The sequence below is a fragment of the Thalia democratica genome, chromosome 8, assembly GCF_965202585.1.
Source record: "Thalia democratica chromosome 8, ktThaDemo2.hap1.1, whole genome shotgun sequence".
Taxonomy (NCBI): Eukaryota; Metazoa; Chordata; class Thaliacea; order Salpida; family Salpidae; genus Thalia; species Thalia democratica.
In genome coordinates, this window is record NC_139172.1 from 5,836,516 (window position 1) to 5,852,945 (window position 16,430).

General features: G+C 25.1%; 1 protein-coding gene across 2 annotated transcripts in view; it reads left to right on the top strand.

The window, feature by feature from the left end:
* The first annotated feature begins 9,645 nt into the window (after positions 1-9,645).
* LOC145843407 (nucleoprotein TPR-like) overlaps positions 9,646-16,430 on the top strand; it is a 32,704-nt gene continuing 25,919 nt past the window's right edge. For both annotated transcript variants that reach the window (XM_082950884.1, XM_082950885.1), the window contains exons 1-6: positions 9,646-9,745; positions 11,192-11,360; positions 11,898-12,002; positions 14,323-14,493; positions 15,451-15,512; positions 15,575-15,730. In XM_082950884.1, coding sequence (XP_082807010.1) covers positions 11,216-11,360; positions 11,898-12,002; positions 14,323-14,493; positions 15,451-15,512; positions 15,575-15,730 — 639 coding nt within the window. In that variant the 5' untranslated portion in view covers positions 9,646-9,745; positions 11,192-11,215. The remainder of the gene's footprint in view (positions 9,746-11,191; positions 11,361-11,897; positions 12,003-14,322; positions 14,494-15,450; positions 15,513-15,574; positions 15,731-16,430) is intronic.

Here is a 16,430-nt window from a genome sequence, read left to right on the forward strand (position 1 = left end):
TCATTTCTACAACTATAAGTCCATCGTCTCTATATAATTCTATTATTAAGTTTGGTAAGATATTTTTAATCGCTCTAAAATTTATAGCCCAATTAACTCACATACTTTTTCCCATGTTTATCACCCATTGTAATGTCCTTGGGTTAGTTTTCATCTTTGTTATTTTTTCTTTTTATCCATATTTCTTCCTATATTCTATTATAAAACAGATTTTGTTGCGTTATCGAACTTTTTTTTCTTGCCCCCCCCCCTTAATATAAATTTCTTTCATGCCGCAAAGGGGCCACTTTGGCAAACACTGACTTAATTTAAACTAAAACTGATTTATTTTTTTTAATGTCAAGCAAGGTTACAACATTTAAATTTTGCATTATGAAGTGAAAAATGAACTTTTTCTGACTTTTCATTTTTCCAGTTTGACACAAGTTATTATGTAATTAAGCTATTTCTATTCTTTTTAAATCTTTAATAATAATAAAATCGATAGTAAAATCGAAGTCAGATCTCGGATAACGAGCATAAAGTTATTGTTGTAGGAAAATTTATTAATTTTTCAAAAAACATAAAACTTTAATGTCAATTATTTTCCTTATCTTAAAAGCTATCTAAAATCTTTTTTTTTATTTTAGAGAACGCACCTTTGCTTTAAATTTAAAAACAAAATTATTTAATTTGGGGTTGGAATTATTTCATGGAGTCCCTCCAAAAATAAAGGTTTTTTTTCGTTTTTTTTCATCAAATGGTATTAGAACCAAAAATAAATATTTTTTTTTTAATTTTTTTTTTAGATTTCCCTTAGTTTGCATGTTATAAAAACTCGTAAATAGTTATTTTATAAATAATGTTAATATCTTTTACGATTTGGCCCAAAATCAAAATGTAGTATATTACACTATCATTTGCCTTGGCCATTTCCTAGATAAAAAATTGATAAAAGGAAAAAAAAAGTTAATAAGAATGTGAATTACATCAAACTAAATTAAAATAAAATAATTTAATTAAATTTGTTGTATATTCACATTCTTATTAACTTTTTTTTTACTTTTATCAATTTTTTATCTAGGAAATGGCCAAGGCAAATGATAGTGTAATATACTACATTTTGATTTTGGGCCAAATCGTAAAAGATATTAACATTATTTATAAAATAACTATTTACGAGTTTTTATAACATGCAAACTAAGGGAAATCAAAAAAAAAATTTTAAAAAAAATATTTATTTTTGGTTCTAATACCATTTGATGAAAAAAAACGAAAAAAAACCTTTATTTTTGGAGGGACCCCATGAAATAATTCCAACCCCAAATTAAATAACTTTTTTTTTAAATTAAAGACAAAGGTGCGTTCTCTAAAATAAAAAAAAAAAATTGAGATAGCTTTTAAGATAAGGAAAATAATTGACATTAAAGTTTTATGTTTTTTGAAAAATTAATAAATTTTCCTATAACAATAACTTTATGCTCGTTCTCGGATATTAGCCGAAATACTTATTATAACTTATGAAAAACCTAAGTAACACAATATGTCATTAATTCAAATTATAAATTTCAAACTTAGCTAACTAATAATCCGTTCCTTACCGTTTTGGCTTACTTAACTTAACAAAATAATTTTAAAAAGTTTCAAAATTATTTTATACTTTTAAAAAATTTTCTTTAGTAGATTATATTCTTTACTGGGTTGCCAAATTTTTTTGAGAAATTTTTCCAGGTTTTCTAAATTTTTTCAGGTTTTTTAAAGTACACGTTTTTGGTCTGTTTATAGTTAAGAGCTAAGTTCAAAGTTAGAGAATGCGTTAAGTAGTATAACAACATTCAAAAGATATTTTTAAGTTACTTTAAATTTGGTTTTGAAAAAAATTTGAAGGTGTCGACTTTTTTTAAACTATTTGATAGATTTTTCATGTCAAATTAAAGTTTTATTACTTAACATGTACAAATTGTTTAAAATTCAAGACTTTTTAGTGACTTATATTTAGTATTCCAGATTTTTAGTGATTTTTGTTCTAAGTTCCAGATTTATCCAGGTTTTTAAGTCTTCGGCAACTCTGACTTACATACCTAAATAAATGAGTAAGAAAAATACTGATTAACAAAAACTTTTTAAAATAATTTATTTTCAGAAAAAAACAGAAAATAATAATTTTCATGAACTTATTTAGTTTAATGCTTTGTCAATAAATTCTAAAATTTATCTAAAAAAGTAAAAACCATAAAATAAAATTTTAACAATAGAATGTGTTATGTGAAACTTTCTTTTACATCAGATATAGATACACTTTTAATCATCCTAAGTATTTAACATGTTAAGACAAAAATATCAGGAATAAATTACCAAAAACTAGTCTGAGTTACAACAAGCTAGACTAACTTTATTGAAAAGGAAAATAAAATAGATTTAGGTAAAATTATAAAACAACAGTTATTCAAGTTTAAATACTTAAAAATACCAAGTTAATAACTTAAGTGTTTAACAAAAAAGATGTTTATGATAATTGTTAAAAAAATATACCTTTGAGATTAAGTATGAATATTAAAATTAGCTCAAGTCAATAAATTTAACAAGTCTGCTTGGGTAAGCATGAATAATCCTGAGTTTTTAAAGGTTTTCAACGATTTTTAAAGATTTTAAAGATTGCTTACAACCTGTTGTCAGAGCCAAATATGATTTGATTATATGTATTTTTTCAATAATAATCTTTTAATTAGAAGTATCAATACAGTAATCTTTATATGAAAACAATCTTAAAGTTTTTGTTTGTTATAACTAAAAATATAAATTAGCTATCAAAACAGTAATAAATAGCTATAACAACATGTTTTTTATTAAAAAGTCAGTATGAATGTAAAGTGCCTCAACTATTAAAAACTACCCTGATACAGTCAGAGTTTTCAAATAATTAAAACAAAACTATTAATGCCAAATACTTAACATACTTACAGTCATTCAACGTTTGATACTAAACGATGATATTAATGCAAAGGATTAAATACTTAACAAAAACAATTTAAAATTGTTTTGAAGGTATGTTTTACTGAAATATTTTTTATTCCTTTCTAGTGGAAAACTAAATTTAAGGTTAAAATGAATGTTTTTAGTAGTAAAAATCACTTAAATAACGATGTAGTGCTACTTCAAATAAGATAGACAGTAAATAGCCTTTTTAATTAAAACTTTTTGATTCAAGTTCTTTTTTATACTTTTTGTTAACATAAGTAAAAATCTTGTTTTATATCTAGACTCTATTTAAATATAGACTCAGTGTTTTCCAAATATTCCTTTTAAATGCCATACAATTATTTTTTGCTGTACTATGTTATGAGCGGGGTTATTCATTTTGAATCGAGAACTCTTTATTGCTGATAAACATTTTCATAGGAACTTTTATATTAATATTGTGTTGGTGTGTAATATGATAGTTAATTATTTTATAATAACCTTCCCGACCAACGATAAGTGACAACAGTATTTTTAGTTTGTTTATGTACTTAACTTTGTAGCAACGACATTTTTTTATAATCAAAATAATTTTTTCTGTACAAGACGTTAAACAATATCCAGTTGATGTGCGACCCGATAACTGAAAGGTTTTACGTGCATCTGGTCCTATGACCTAATATTTTGAGCGCTCTTTTTTTTTCGTTTAGAAAAATATACTTATAATTTAAAATTATAATGAAATTTTTTATTTGGGCGAACAACTAGTTTTAATTTTATTATGATTTAATTAAAAATAAGTTTTAATTAATTTAAAAAAAAACCTATTTAAAAGACGGTGAATAAACACTTAGTTAATAAGAAAATAAAAAAAATAATAATCAAGTTTGAAATACTTTATTTAAATGCTTAGTAAAAAATATTAACTTCAGCATATTAGTTTTTTATTTTTTTTAAGTCAATTAAAGCCTCACAAAACAACTTTCAGTAGAAAAAAAAAACTGAATCAGAAAAAATCCTAAAACTTTCTTTTGCAATCGATGAAAGTTTATTTAGTTGGAAAGCTAAAATTAAGAATGATTTTTATTTTTTATTATATGGCAATCAAAAAGTTAATTAGGTAAACATCAAGAACTAAAACAGCGTTTTATAAAACTTTACAAGCTTGGCATTGTTTACTATCAATTGAATTTTTGTATAGTAAAATTTCAATTAAAATTTTGTAATATAAATAATTAATAGTTCTCAGCTAAAATTTTTGTGAAATTTTTGTGTGCTATGTACTGCTTGATAACTAATTTTTTTAGCAAAGTTGCACTATATAAATATTTTTAAATCTGCTGAACTTAAATACCTTAAGTTCAAACAAATTAACTTTTAAAGTGTATTATTTAAGTTTTATTTAAGCTTATTAAGTTTGATTTGAAAAGAATTTTGTTTAAAAATAAATTGATAGGTAAGTTAAAAACAGTAAGACGTTAAGAAAATTACATGTAAGTTTTAACCTATCAAATTTTTTAATCTACCAATTATAGGTGTAAAATCAGGCTTGATTTTAGATAGTTACAAAAAAAAAATCTATAAAGTACTTTAACTTTAAAGATTAATTTTTTTATTATTTTAGTTTAAGTGAACTTTTTTTTATTGTTTTTTTTAGTTTAAATTAAGTCTTTGTAAACTTTTAACAAAAACAAACTGGAAATATTAAAATAAAATTTTAAAAAACTATTATATAAACTTCACATTATATAAACATGTAGTTGAGACTTAATAATAAATAAAAAAAATTAAGTTAATTTCGTGTTTGTAACATTCATTGGAATTTACAGTTTTTTTTTTAATAGAAGAAAATCTACTCAAAATAATTAAAAATTTTATAAACCTTTTAATATACATTATTGTTTATTAGTTTTCATGTGTCATGTAAAAAAAGTTTAAAGGTATCTTTAACGTGCGACTCGATAACCAAAATGTTTTTCATGCTCTAGATCCTAGAACTAAACTACTAGATTGTCTTTTTTTTGTTCAATAAATCATAAATTTTGATAATTTAAAGATAATGTTAAAGGACAAAAAAACTATTATTGTAAATATTGAATTTTGAACAGTGTGGGATATTAAACATAAATTTTTTATATAGAATTTTTATTTTATGTATCAGATTTTATCGAAAATACAGGATACCAGCTTTTCAAAAGTTTCAGGTTTACCACATTCATACTGTATTAGGCCATTAAGGCTCGTTTAATTTTTGTATATTATTAGATTAACTTAGAATAGTTAAATTTTGAAATTGATAACTTTTACTCTAATTTTTTTTGTTAGAGTATCCTTTTGTTATGTTTATGAGTTTCTTAACTCTTTAAATGTCAAGAAAGAAGAAAGAAAGAAAAATTTGAATGCTCACAACTAAGGTCAATGAATTGGTGTGGAGAAAGACCTTTTGGTCATTGAGCTGCACACCATTTACTTGTAACTGCTACTTTGAGCTAACTTTAAAACAGTAAAGAAAAAAAAAAAACAAAAAAAAAAAACTAACAAATAACTACAAACATTTTTTTTTCAAGTTTAAAAATGGTATGTACTCTTTTTTAACCCATTGCTGCCAATATTTACCATGGAAACCATAGTCTACCATGGGATCCACACTGTCTCCTCCCCTAGATTTCAATTTCAAATTCAATTCCACATTAAAATCATGTACATTCACATTTTTCTTGTTGTTTATTTACAAGTACTGTGTAGTCTGATGTTTCCAACTTTTTAATCAGGACAATTTTGTATACTACAATATTATAAACTAAAAAAAAAGAGTAAAATTGCAAATATTTGCATAAATTAACCATTTAAATGATTATTTGCTGAGCCAGCTTAATTTTTTAAAAGCTTTTTTAATATTTTTTATTATGTTAACCCTTATCCCAAATTTATTAAAGATAAATCATAAAATGTAATTTTAATAATTAGAATTTAGAATAACATGAAAAATATTTTTTGCTGACTCAGCAAGTACAAAATAGGCTCTTGCTCCCATTATCTGTCTGACTTTGATGTTTGCTGGACTTGTGAAGGTATGTTATTTGGATGTGTTTTTGCTTCATTTAAGAAAATCAAATAAGTAATAAATAGCATTTATATAAGTAAACACAAAAATAGTAAACTGCTATGAGTTCAAAACTAAATAGGTTTTGATCAAAAGCATTTAAATTAGAAAATTGAAACATTTAAACAAACTAAAAAATTAAATTTTAATTAATTTAAATATATAATACTTTAAACTGATATTAAACATTCTTCATCATAACTCATTAAAGTCAGAAAATCAAAAAAATTTGTGATTTTAGGGGTTGAAATTAGTTTTATGGGCAGCAGTATTTTTTACTGCAATTTTTTTTTAAGATTCTTCTTAATTAAGCAAAAACACATCCAAATCATACGGGGCTGAAGTTTTATAGACATTTAAATTCAAGAAACTATAACACATTCTCATTTTGCACTTATAGTCATTACCAGACTTTAAAACCACCCCTAGTCAAATTAATGCTATGAAACTCTAGAACTTTGTTCCATGTGCGTAGAACTACATACAAAAAAAGAACTTAACTTTCTATTTTAAAAAATAGTTACAGTATCACGAAGTACTTTCTACTTTAAATTAATTTTTTTGTATACAGTTCAAAATACACAGAACAAAGTTCTTGAGTGTTGCTCTAATGTGACTACGAGCGGTTTTAAAGTGTGTTTACTAGGCTTTTTCTATTTTTCATATTTTTTTTTTGGCATTTTTGAGCTTTTGTAACTATTTTATTTTTTAAAGTAGAAAGTTAAATCTTGTTTTGTATATAGTTCTATGCACATGGAACAAGGTTCTAGAGTTTCATTGCTCTAATGTAGCTACTGGCGTTTTTAAAATGCAGTAATGACTATTAGTAAAAAATGAGAATGTGTTATAGTTTCTTGATTTTAGATGTCTATTAAACTTCAACCTTGTCCAAACCATATCTTCTCTTATGAATTTTATAATATGACCAAAAAATGTGCTGTACTCCCAACCCCTAATGTTAAAAACTTATTATGATCCAAACAACTATTTTCTTTAGATGTTGTTGGTGTAAAAAAAAACCTATTTTCCTTAAGACCATCTACTCATTAAATTTTGACAACTATTTGCCATTTAAAACAATAGCAATTAAAACTTTTAGGTGTTCAAGAAAAAAGTATAGTTTGCAGATAGTAGTTTAAAGTTAACAAAAAATAAGATACATATTTTATAGTATTTTAATTTAAGCCAAAAAAAACTTATGAGTCAATATGTAAACTAAGGCATGTTCAAAGTGTCATTTTTTATTATTTGTATTTTTGTGTTGGCCATGGGTTTTGATCTTGCAACGTTCAGCTAAGACTTTCCAAGCCGTCATTAGGACCCCTAATAATAATAATTTCTAATAAAAAAATGAAAAAAAATTGAAACTGTCTAGCAAAAATTAAATTAAGTTATAACAAATAGAAACAAAAATATATCCAAAATCTCAGGAATTTGAAATAAAGATTTATTTGAAAATGTGTGAAAGTTGTAACATTTGTAAATTTTTTATTAAAAATTTGGTTCAGTTTAGCCTAAGATTATAACAAAATATTTTTTTAGTAAATATACAACATTTTTCAGGAAAAAATATTCTGCTTTTTTTAGTATTAGCTTTCTAGATTACTTTTGCTTAATGCTTTTTTGGTGTTATTAGAAAACTTATTTAAAAATAATATTTATTTATTTTAAATATTTTGTTAGTGTTCACTTGTAGGTGTTCTCAGAACTGAAATATAAAGTTTTCATTATTAAAATAAAGATTTTATTCAAAAATAGAAAAAAGTAAAGAAAAAAAATAAGGGTATAGGGGGGAGGGGGGGGGTCCACCTTGATTTTTACAAGTTTATCTTAATTTTTAAAGTTTTATCTGAGCTATCAAACATTTTTAACTGCTTGAAAAAATTCAAAATATTTTTTGAGGTATAAGAGATCAAAGTCGGTGACCTCAATAGTTTCCTAATGGAAGGCTTATATTAAAAACGCAAAAAAAAGAACATTTTACTAATAATCTATCTGCTACTTCATTTTTTAAGAAATCTTCTTCAAACTTTCACAGAAAGTGTATTGTTAAATTTAAAAAAGATTGAACGCAGGAATTTTTTTATAATTTAAAAAAATAAAATTTTTCATAAATATAAAACCTCCTATTTTTTGTTTTTTTATCTAAAATTTTTACTTTTTAATATTTTTAATATTCCAACTTTAAAAGTCTTGAAAACTATTAAAGGAATGTTTCCTGAAAGTTTGAGGACTCTAGCTCAAAAAATGAAGGAGAAGATAGGTTTTTAGTAATTTTTAAATTTTGAGAAAAATGACCACAAAAAATTTGCGGTCTATACGTTTGTATGGAGAACTTTTTATAAAAATAACAATATCTCAAAAATTAAATTAATTCTATAAAAACTGGCTGGTAGTTTGTACTTTCTGCTTTCATATAAGATCCAATGTCATTTTTAGTAAAAAAAAGCATTTAATTTTTATTCCAGTTAAGTATATTTCAGGTTTATTTGTGTTGGTTAAACCAATAGTTTTTGTATTTTTGTTTTACTTCCATTTATTTTGTTGAATTTTTTTTTCAGACCTTTTTACAACAACTGAGGATCTCCTATATAGGAGTGAAACATTGTTTGGTTAGTAATAAACTGTTAAAATGAATATTGGATAAAAATCTCCTTAAAGACATTTAAGTCGAGAACTTTAAATTGTTTAATTTAAAACAAGTAACAACAGTAAACAAAAAATGTTGAACCCCCTATGCCCAAAAGGCCATAGGGGGGTCCACTTTGATTTTTACAACTTGATCTTATTTTGTAGAATTTAATCTGAGCTATCAGACACTTTTAACCGCTTAAAAAAATTCAAAGTAACTTTTGAGATATAAGCGATCAAAGAAAGGGCGTTCAATAGGTTCCTTATGGAAGGCAAAAACTAAAAATGCGAAAAAAGACTATTTCACTAAAAATCAATCTCCTCCTTCATTTTTTTAGTAATCTTTCTTAAATTTTTACAGAATGTGTATCATTAAACTTGAAAGAGATTTATTGTAGGAATTTTTTTAATGTTGAGTAAAAAAAAATTATTGTCAAAAAACTACCCTTTTTTTTAGTTTTTTGTGGATAAAATTTTTATTTTTTCAAAATTTCAAAAATTCCAACATTCAGATTCTTCAAAATATTAAAAGGAACATTTCCTGAAAATTTGAAGTCTCTAGGTCAAAAAATGAAGGAGCAGATAGGATTTTAGTGAATTTTTAAATTTTGTGAAAATTGACCCCAAAAAATTTGCAGTCCATACGTTTGTATCGGAAACATTTTACAAAAAATATAATATCTCAAAAGTTAAATTATATTTTTGAATTCTATAAAAACAGGCTTGTAGTTTGTATTTAAAACTTTCATATAAAAGCCAAAGTTATTTTTTGTAAAAAAAAGTTGGACCCCCCCTATGGCCTTAATAGGTAATACTTTATACATCAGCAGCCTTTTTTGAGGATTTGACTTTGTATGTCCTGAAAAAAGTTCTTGTTAGGCCACTTAAAATGTGAAAAGCCTTTTGCAGGCCACATTATAAAAGTTTTTAATTTAATTAAAAGAAAGTGTAAATAAGATCAAAATACAGTGAAGGAAAATAGTGGGTATTACTCTTGCATAAGGGGACACTTTTGCACGGCAACTCCTTTGCACAAGCACCACTTTAGCACAAGGAGATACTTATGCACAGAGGGTAAGTTTTGCACAAAGACATTTTTGCACAGGTTAACATTTTTTATTATTTTCATTTTCATTAACTTGAATTTTTTTGCTTTCACTATAACCCTTAACCTCGGTTGCTATATTTTTAATTTTTTTTTGTAATTTTGATACAACTTTTTATTTTACTGTTTTTTGTCAATAGTTTTTATTAGGTATATATTTTTTCTATCACTTACCCTTACCCTTGGTCAGTAACTTTTTTGTCATTTTTTGTTTTTTATAATTTTTTATTTTTTGCTATTTTTATTTTTTATTTTTACTATCACTGTTTTTACTACTAACCCTTACCCTCAGTGGGTAACTTTTATTTTTTCTTTATGATTAATTTATCTTTATATATATATATATATATACCACAGATGTTCTTGTTCTAAAACTTTATTTCAACTAACGGCGTTTCACTGCTCTCAAATAAATTTAAGAACAGATTTATGGAGTCTTAAAAATATTAACACACATTAGAAAAAAAGCAGAAAATAAGTTTAACTTGTAAAAAACATGGTTTTCCCCCCTATGGCCTTAAAATAATATTTACATTTTATTTTTTTATCATTTCCTCTCAAATTATAATTCGTCTGAGAAAAAACAAAAAACTGATTAAAAAATTCTTTATATTTACCATTAACAATTTTAAAAAGTGTTATCAAGTCAAACTGCCATCTTCTATACTCTAAAGACTCCAATCTGAGTTTCACCATTCTATCTTTGTGTGTGGTATTTGATCTGTTGCATCTATTACAAACAAAATAAGTAAAATTTCTCTGCACAGACTTAATCCTAATGTCTTTTTTTAAATAGGGTGACCATATTGGGGTATTGTATTCAAGTTTAGGGCAAACGTAGATTTTAAATAATTTAGTAAGAATACTAGCAGAACTGGTCTTAAAACTTTTAAGTATTTGGTATGATGAGATTTGAGCAATTTTATATAAATAACTTACATGTTTGTTCCTTTTAGATTTTCAGATATATGTATTCCTAAGCCTTTAACAGATTTTACTGCTCATATTTTATTTTTATTAATTAAAAGGTTAATAGGGAAGGGTTTATTTTTATTGATGGTTAGAACTTGGCATTTTTTTGGATTTAAATCAAGTTTTCTTGTTTTTAGCCATTTGTGAATATTATCTTATATTATTTGTAAAGAAGTTCCTGACTTGTTAAATACTTTTGCCTCATCTGCAATTAGACTTATTATTTGTTTTGACTTTTTATTGGTAGTTAGTTATTCAAGGTTAAAAAAAGCTGTAATTACTCAATGTTTTTTTTAATTCAAAACATATATTGAGATTTAAAACATATAAAAACTAATAAACTTTAAACTAAAATAAAAATATATTCAAATTAAACTTCTAAAGTTTTCAGTTAGTTGAACATTTTATTTAAAATTTTTGGATTTAGAAACAATTTATTGTAGGTTTATACAAAATAACCTTTGAAAATGTCAGAATTTGCTATTCAAGCACTGATAGAATCAACGAAAATTAGCAAAGTTGTAAAAGAAAAACTTTTGAATTTGGGAAGAACTAGAGATAAACAGTTCAATTCTCTTGAAGCAGATATTCTCAAACTAAAGACTGATCATGGTTAGTTTATTTTGGCATAAAGATCAATTTATTACACATATTTTTTCTAATATTGCTTTAAAAATGAATAGATTTTATTGTTTTTTTTGATTTTTTATATTTAATGGTTTTGTGTTTTGCGACAGTAATCAAAAACCTTGATTATATTTTTTTATTGAAATTTTCAATTGTTACAAGTTTGAAAAAAAGTTTAGTAAAACAATAGAAGATAAAAATTAGAATAAGCTCAACTTGTTAAAAATTAAAATAAAATAATAAAGTTCTGGTTTAAAGTCTAAAAACAATAACTTTTATATTAATCTTTTAACTTGGGTTATATATATTTTTTTGTATAAATTATATTAACCTTTTTTATTCATAAAAAACAAGTTTTAGTTTATCTTACTCATTACTATGATAAATTTAATTTCCAAATCTCTTTTTTGATTTATTTAAGCTGTTGATAAGTTTTTATGCTAGATATCTTACATCTTTTAAATTAAAAATATTACAATTTTATTGAATTGAAAAGTATTTTCTGCAAATATTAAACAACAGAAAGGAAAACCATTGAGTTGGAAAAGAAATTTGCCGAGACTGCTAAATTGCATGAGGAGGAAAGCAGTAAGAACAGCAAGTCTAATGCGAATTACCAGAATATTTGTTAGTGTTGATTGTAATATTCGTTAATACTTTCAAAGAATAAAAAACAAACTTTTAAGCTTCGTTTAGTGTATCATTATTTTAATTTTGTATGAATTTTCAAGCTTTTATTTTTTATATAAAAGTTTATTTGAAGTTATTTGTGTGAGCTAGAAGTAATTCAATATTTGTCCTTAAATTTTTTAAGTTTTTGATTTAACATTATGTTTAAGAAACATAATATTCTAGTAATGTTTACAAACTGTTTTGTTTTAATTTAATAAAGTAATCAGGCTCAAAGACAAAAATAAGTTGTTTAACTTTTAACTAATGTTAAGTACTTTATGATGACAAGTACAAATAACATGCTAAATGTTCGAAATTAATATGTTTTTGTGTATGATGTTATTATTTACAAACAACAAATTCATGCAAATCTATAAAGTTTTTGTTTTATAAAACGACCAATTAAAACATAATTTAGCTAAAAATCTTAGTTTTTAAAATAGTTTAAGGTGTTTAGAAAAAAAAAAGTAATACAAAATAACACAACTATATCAAAAATTTTTGTGTTATTAAATACTTGAAGCGGCTTTTAACAAAAACTCTTTTTTTTATAAAAACAGTTTCTAGGTATTTTAAATAAGATTTGTATGAAATGAATATTGATAATGGAATTAATTTTGCACTCACTTAGAAATTAATATTTTGAATAAGAATTTAAAGAGACATACTAGACTTTATAATATTTTATGATTTAAAAGTAGTTCACTTAAATACTTTTTTATTATAAAACTAAGAATTAATTGCTTTTCAATTCAATATGTAATTTAAAGTAAACATACTTATATTTTTGTTTAGCACAAGTTGACAGTAACCTCTGGAATAGTAAAGTAATTCCAAAAATTTAAAATGATGCACTTTAGATTGCATAAAAAATGTTTTTATCAACTAAAAACTATAGTGATAGTAAAAATAAATGGACTCTCCAAAGCTTTTTTCCAAAGTTTACTTACTGAAAATAGTAAATGGAAATAGTAAAATCTATAATAAAATAAAATTAATTTTGTTCTCAATTTTTATTTACTTTTGCCCTTCATAAAACGTATGTTTTCTTAAAACAATAAAAACAATAAAAAGATAGACAAATTTTAAATTCCAACCACAACGAAAATATTGTGATTAAATTTAATATTAAAATTTGCATTGCAGACATTTTACCAAAGTAACTTGAATTTTTATTTAAGTTTTGTAGCAGGTGATGTTGAGAATAATTTTCTAATATTTCTCACATATCAATAAAATTTCAGTTTAAGTTATAAATTAAGGGCATAGGGGGGGGGTAAACACCCTTTTTTAGTTTTTGATCTTATTTTATATAGTTTTTACTAAGCTACAAGATGCTTTTTACAGATTTTAAAAATTCAAAGTATTTTTTGAGATATAGGGTCAAAGTCGGAGGCAACAATAGGATCCTTATGGGAGGCGCAAACTAAAATGGCAAAAATAGACTATTTTACTAAAAATCTATCTTCTCCTACGTTTTTTGAGATAAGTACCTCAAATTTTCAGGAAATGTTCCTTGATATATTTAGAAAATTCTGTCGCAAGGAATTTTGAAAAAAATAAAAAATAAAAATTTTATATAAAAAATAAACAAAAAAAACAGTTTTTTTTTTGTTTTTTTGTTATAAAATTTTTATTTTTTAATTTTTTAAAATTCTGTTCCGACAGAATTTTCTAAATACTGCAAGGAATATTTCCTGAAAATTTGAGGTAGTTATCTCAAAAAACGTAGGAGGAGATAGATTTTTAATGATTTCCAGTTATTTGCCGTTTTAGTTTGCGCCTCCCATAAGGATCCTATTGTTGCCTCCGACTTTGACCGGCTATATCTCAAAAAATATTTTGAATTTTTTTAATCTGTAAAAAGCATCTTGTAGCTTAGTAAAAACTATATAAAATAAGATCAAAAACCAAAAAAGGGTGTTTACCCCCCCCCTATGCCCTTAATTATAAATGGAACATTTGAGGTATAAGATTTTGTTAAGTTTAATAAAAATATATTATCTTCTATATTCAAGGTACTTATGTTGGTCCCTAACAATTTTACTTTGCTTATTAATAACGTGTCACTGAAATATACTTATCTGAAGGTTTATCTGGTTTATACTGAAAGCTTTCTTATCAATTTTTTAAAGTTGCTTTACCCTTATGACTTTAGTTTTACCCTAATTTTATTAAAATAATATAATCTAAATTTTAAATAAATCATATTAGGTAAAAAAGTAAATAATTTTATTAGTTTTTTAATGCACCAAGTACTATTTTCTAACAACAGGCGATAAAGTTAGTTCATTGGAAGAAAAATGTTTGTCACTTGAGGGGGAACTTGAGAAGTCAAACAATGATAGGGATCAACTGAAAAGGGACCAGTCCCAGTGGGAGGACCAAAAGCTAAACTTCAAACATCTGATGGATAAGAAAGATACTGAAAATAAATATCTTACTGGTAATTAAAATCATTATCTCTACTTATTAATCAAAATAAATTTGAATTATTAACTAGTTTTGAAAAAGTGTTTAAGTACTTTGTTATGATATATTTTTAATAATATTAAATTCAGTTTCATTAGAGTAATTATTTGTTTAATTAAAACTACACTAAATAGTATAAAAGCATATCAACAAAAACATTGGCGAAAGTCTGCAGAGCAAAAACCTTTACTTTTGTATGCAGTGAGATATGCTTAAGTTAAACAAAAGGGTTGATCATACCGATTCGATCATCAGACCACAAGCCTTTGGTAGACTGAGACCGGTTTTGTCTTGATTAGGACTGATCAGTCGGTCACAACCCAAAAACCTGAAATCGTCAATCTACAAATAAGCATGTTGCAAGCATGAAGCAACCATTTGCTGGTGTTGTTAAACTTGAGCTTGTCTTAAGGTATACTAAAGTCCAGGCTTCTGCATCGCAGACTTTCACCAATGTTTTTGTTAATTGTATTTAATACGAACGTACCAGATGTCTTTCTTGCCTAATGGACAATGTATTAAACGTTGCACGGCAAAAAACAATGCTGACATCACTGATCCCAGTAAATAGTTGCTTTATGATAAAGTATGATAAACTGTTAGTAAATTGAAGACTACAAGTTTTTCGGTTGTGACTGACTGATGAGTCCTAATAAGGACGAATCCAGTCTCAGTCTACCGAAGCTTGTGGTCTGATGATCGAATAGGTATGATCAACTCTTTTAGTTAAAAAAACATAATAAAAAACTGTTTTTGTTTCGAATCGTTTAGAAAGTTTATTAGGATCAAAGTGGAAACAAAGTAGTTGTTGAACTAGAAATTATTTAAAATTAATTTGAAACTATAATAAAATAAAACTACAATTTATTTCAATTTCAACGTTTGACTACTTGAAACACTTATCACTCTTTAAAAACTTGTTCAAATACAGACGAATGGAACAGCACCACCAAAAGGTTGAATCAACTCAAAGAGCAAACGACCGAGCTGCAGGTATTTGCTTTTTTTAATTTCCGAATTAGTCGTTGTTGATTTAAAAAGTTTGTTGGTTTCAGCTCAAGTACGAGGCGATGAACTCGGAGCAGGCCAACGTCAACTTCAAGCTGAAGAGGGTGGAGGAGGAAAGGGACTTTGCTCGCAACCACAACTCCGACCTCACCGCGGAACTGTCGCAGAAATCCGCCCAGCTGTCCGACGCGCTCCGAACCAAAGTAAGAATTTTTAACACGTGAGAGTTGAACCTGTTGTCTTAAATTGTCTAAAACAGGGGTCGGCAGGCAGTTGGTTGTCGCCAAATTTCAAGTTTACGAAGTCTTCGCGGGCCGCAGTTTTAGTTTTAGTGACATTTGAATAATCTTTTGGTTTTAGTTTTAGTCACACGAGAGAAAACTTTTATTAACCTTATCATTAACAATGACTTTAAGCTATACATAGAATGCTTATTTAAATTAATATTTATTAGAACAAAATTTACATTGACTAATATACTTAAGTGTTAATAAACTATGAACTTTCATAAGCACTTGATATGTTAAACTTAATACTTTTGTAACTTTTTTTACAACCTAACTTTCTTTAAAAAACAAACTTAAAAGACAATTTATGGGTTACTTTTATATATTTGTTATATTATTAACCCCTTTTTTCATATTTCTAAGAATATTTACTTAAAAAATATTTTTTGCGTGTTAAAAAGTTTACATTCATTTAAAACTTTAGTAAATAGTTAACTTAATAAAATTAATACCTGTTTGTATTCCAGAAAGCTAGAACAAATTCTTTAATATAATTAATTCTCGAATACTTAAATAAAATATCTTATTATTAACTAGTCTTTTACATAGTTGCCACTTAAAAAGCAAAAATGTCTGAGTTGTATCAAACCAGCCTAAGTTTATTAAAAGTTGAAAA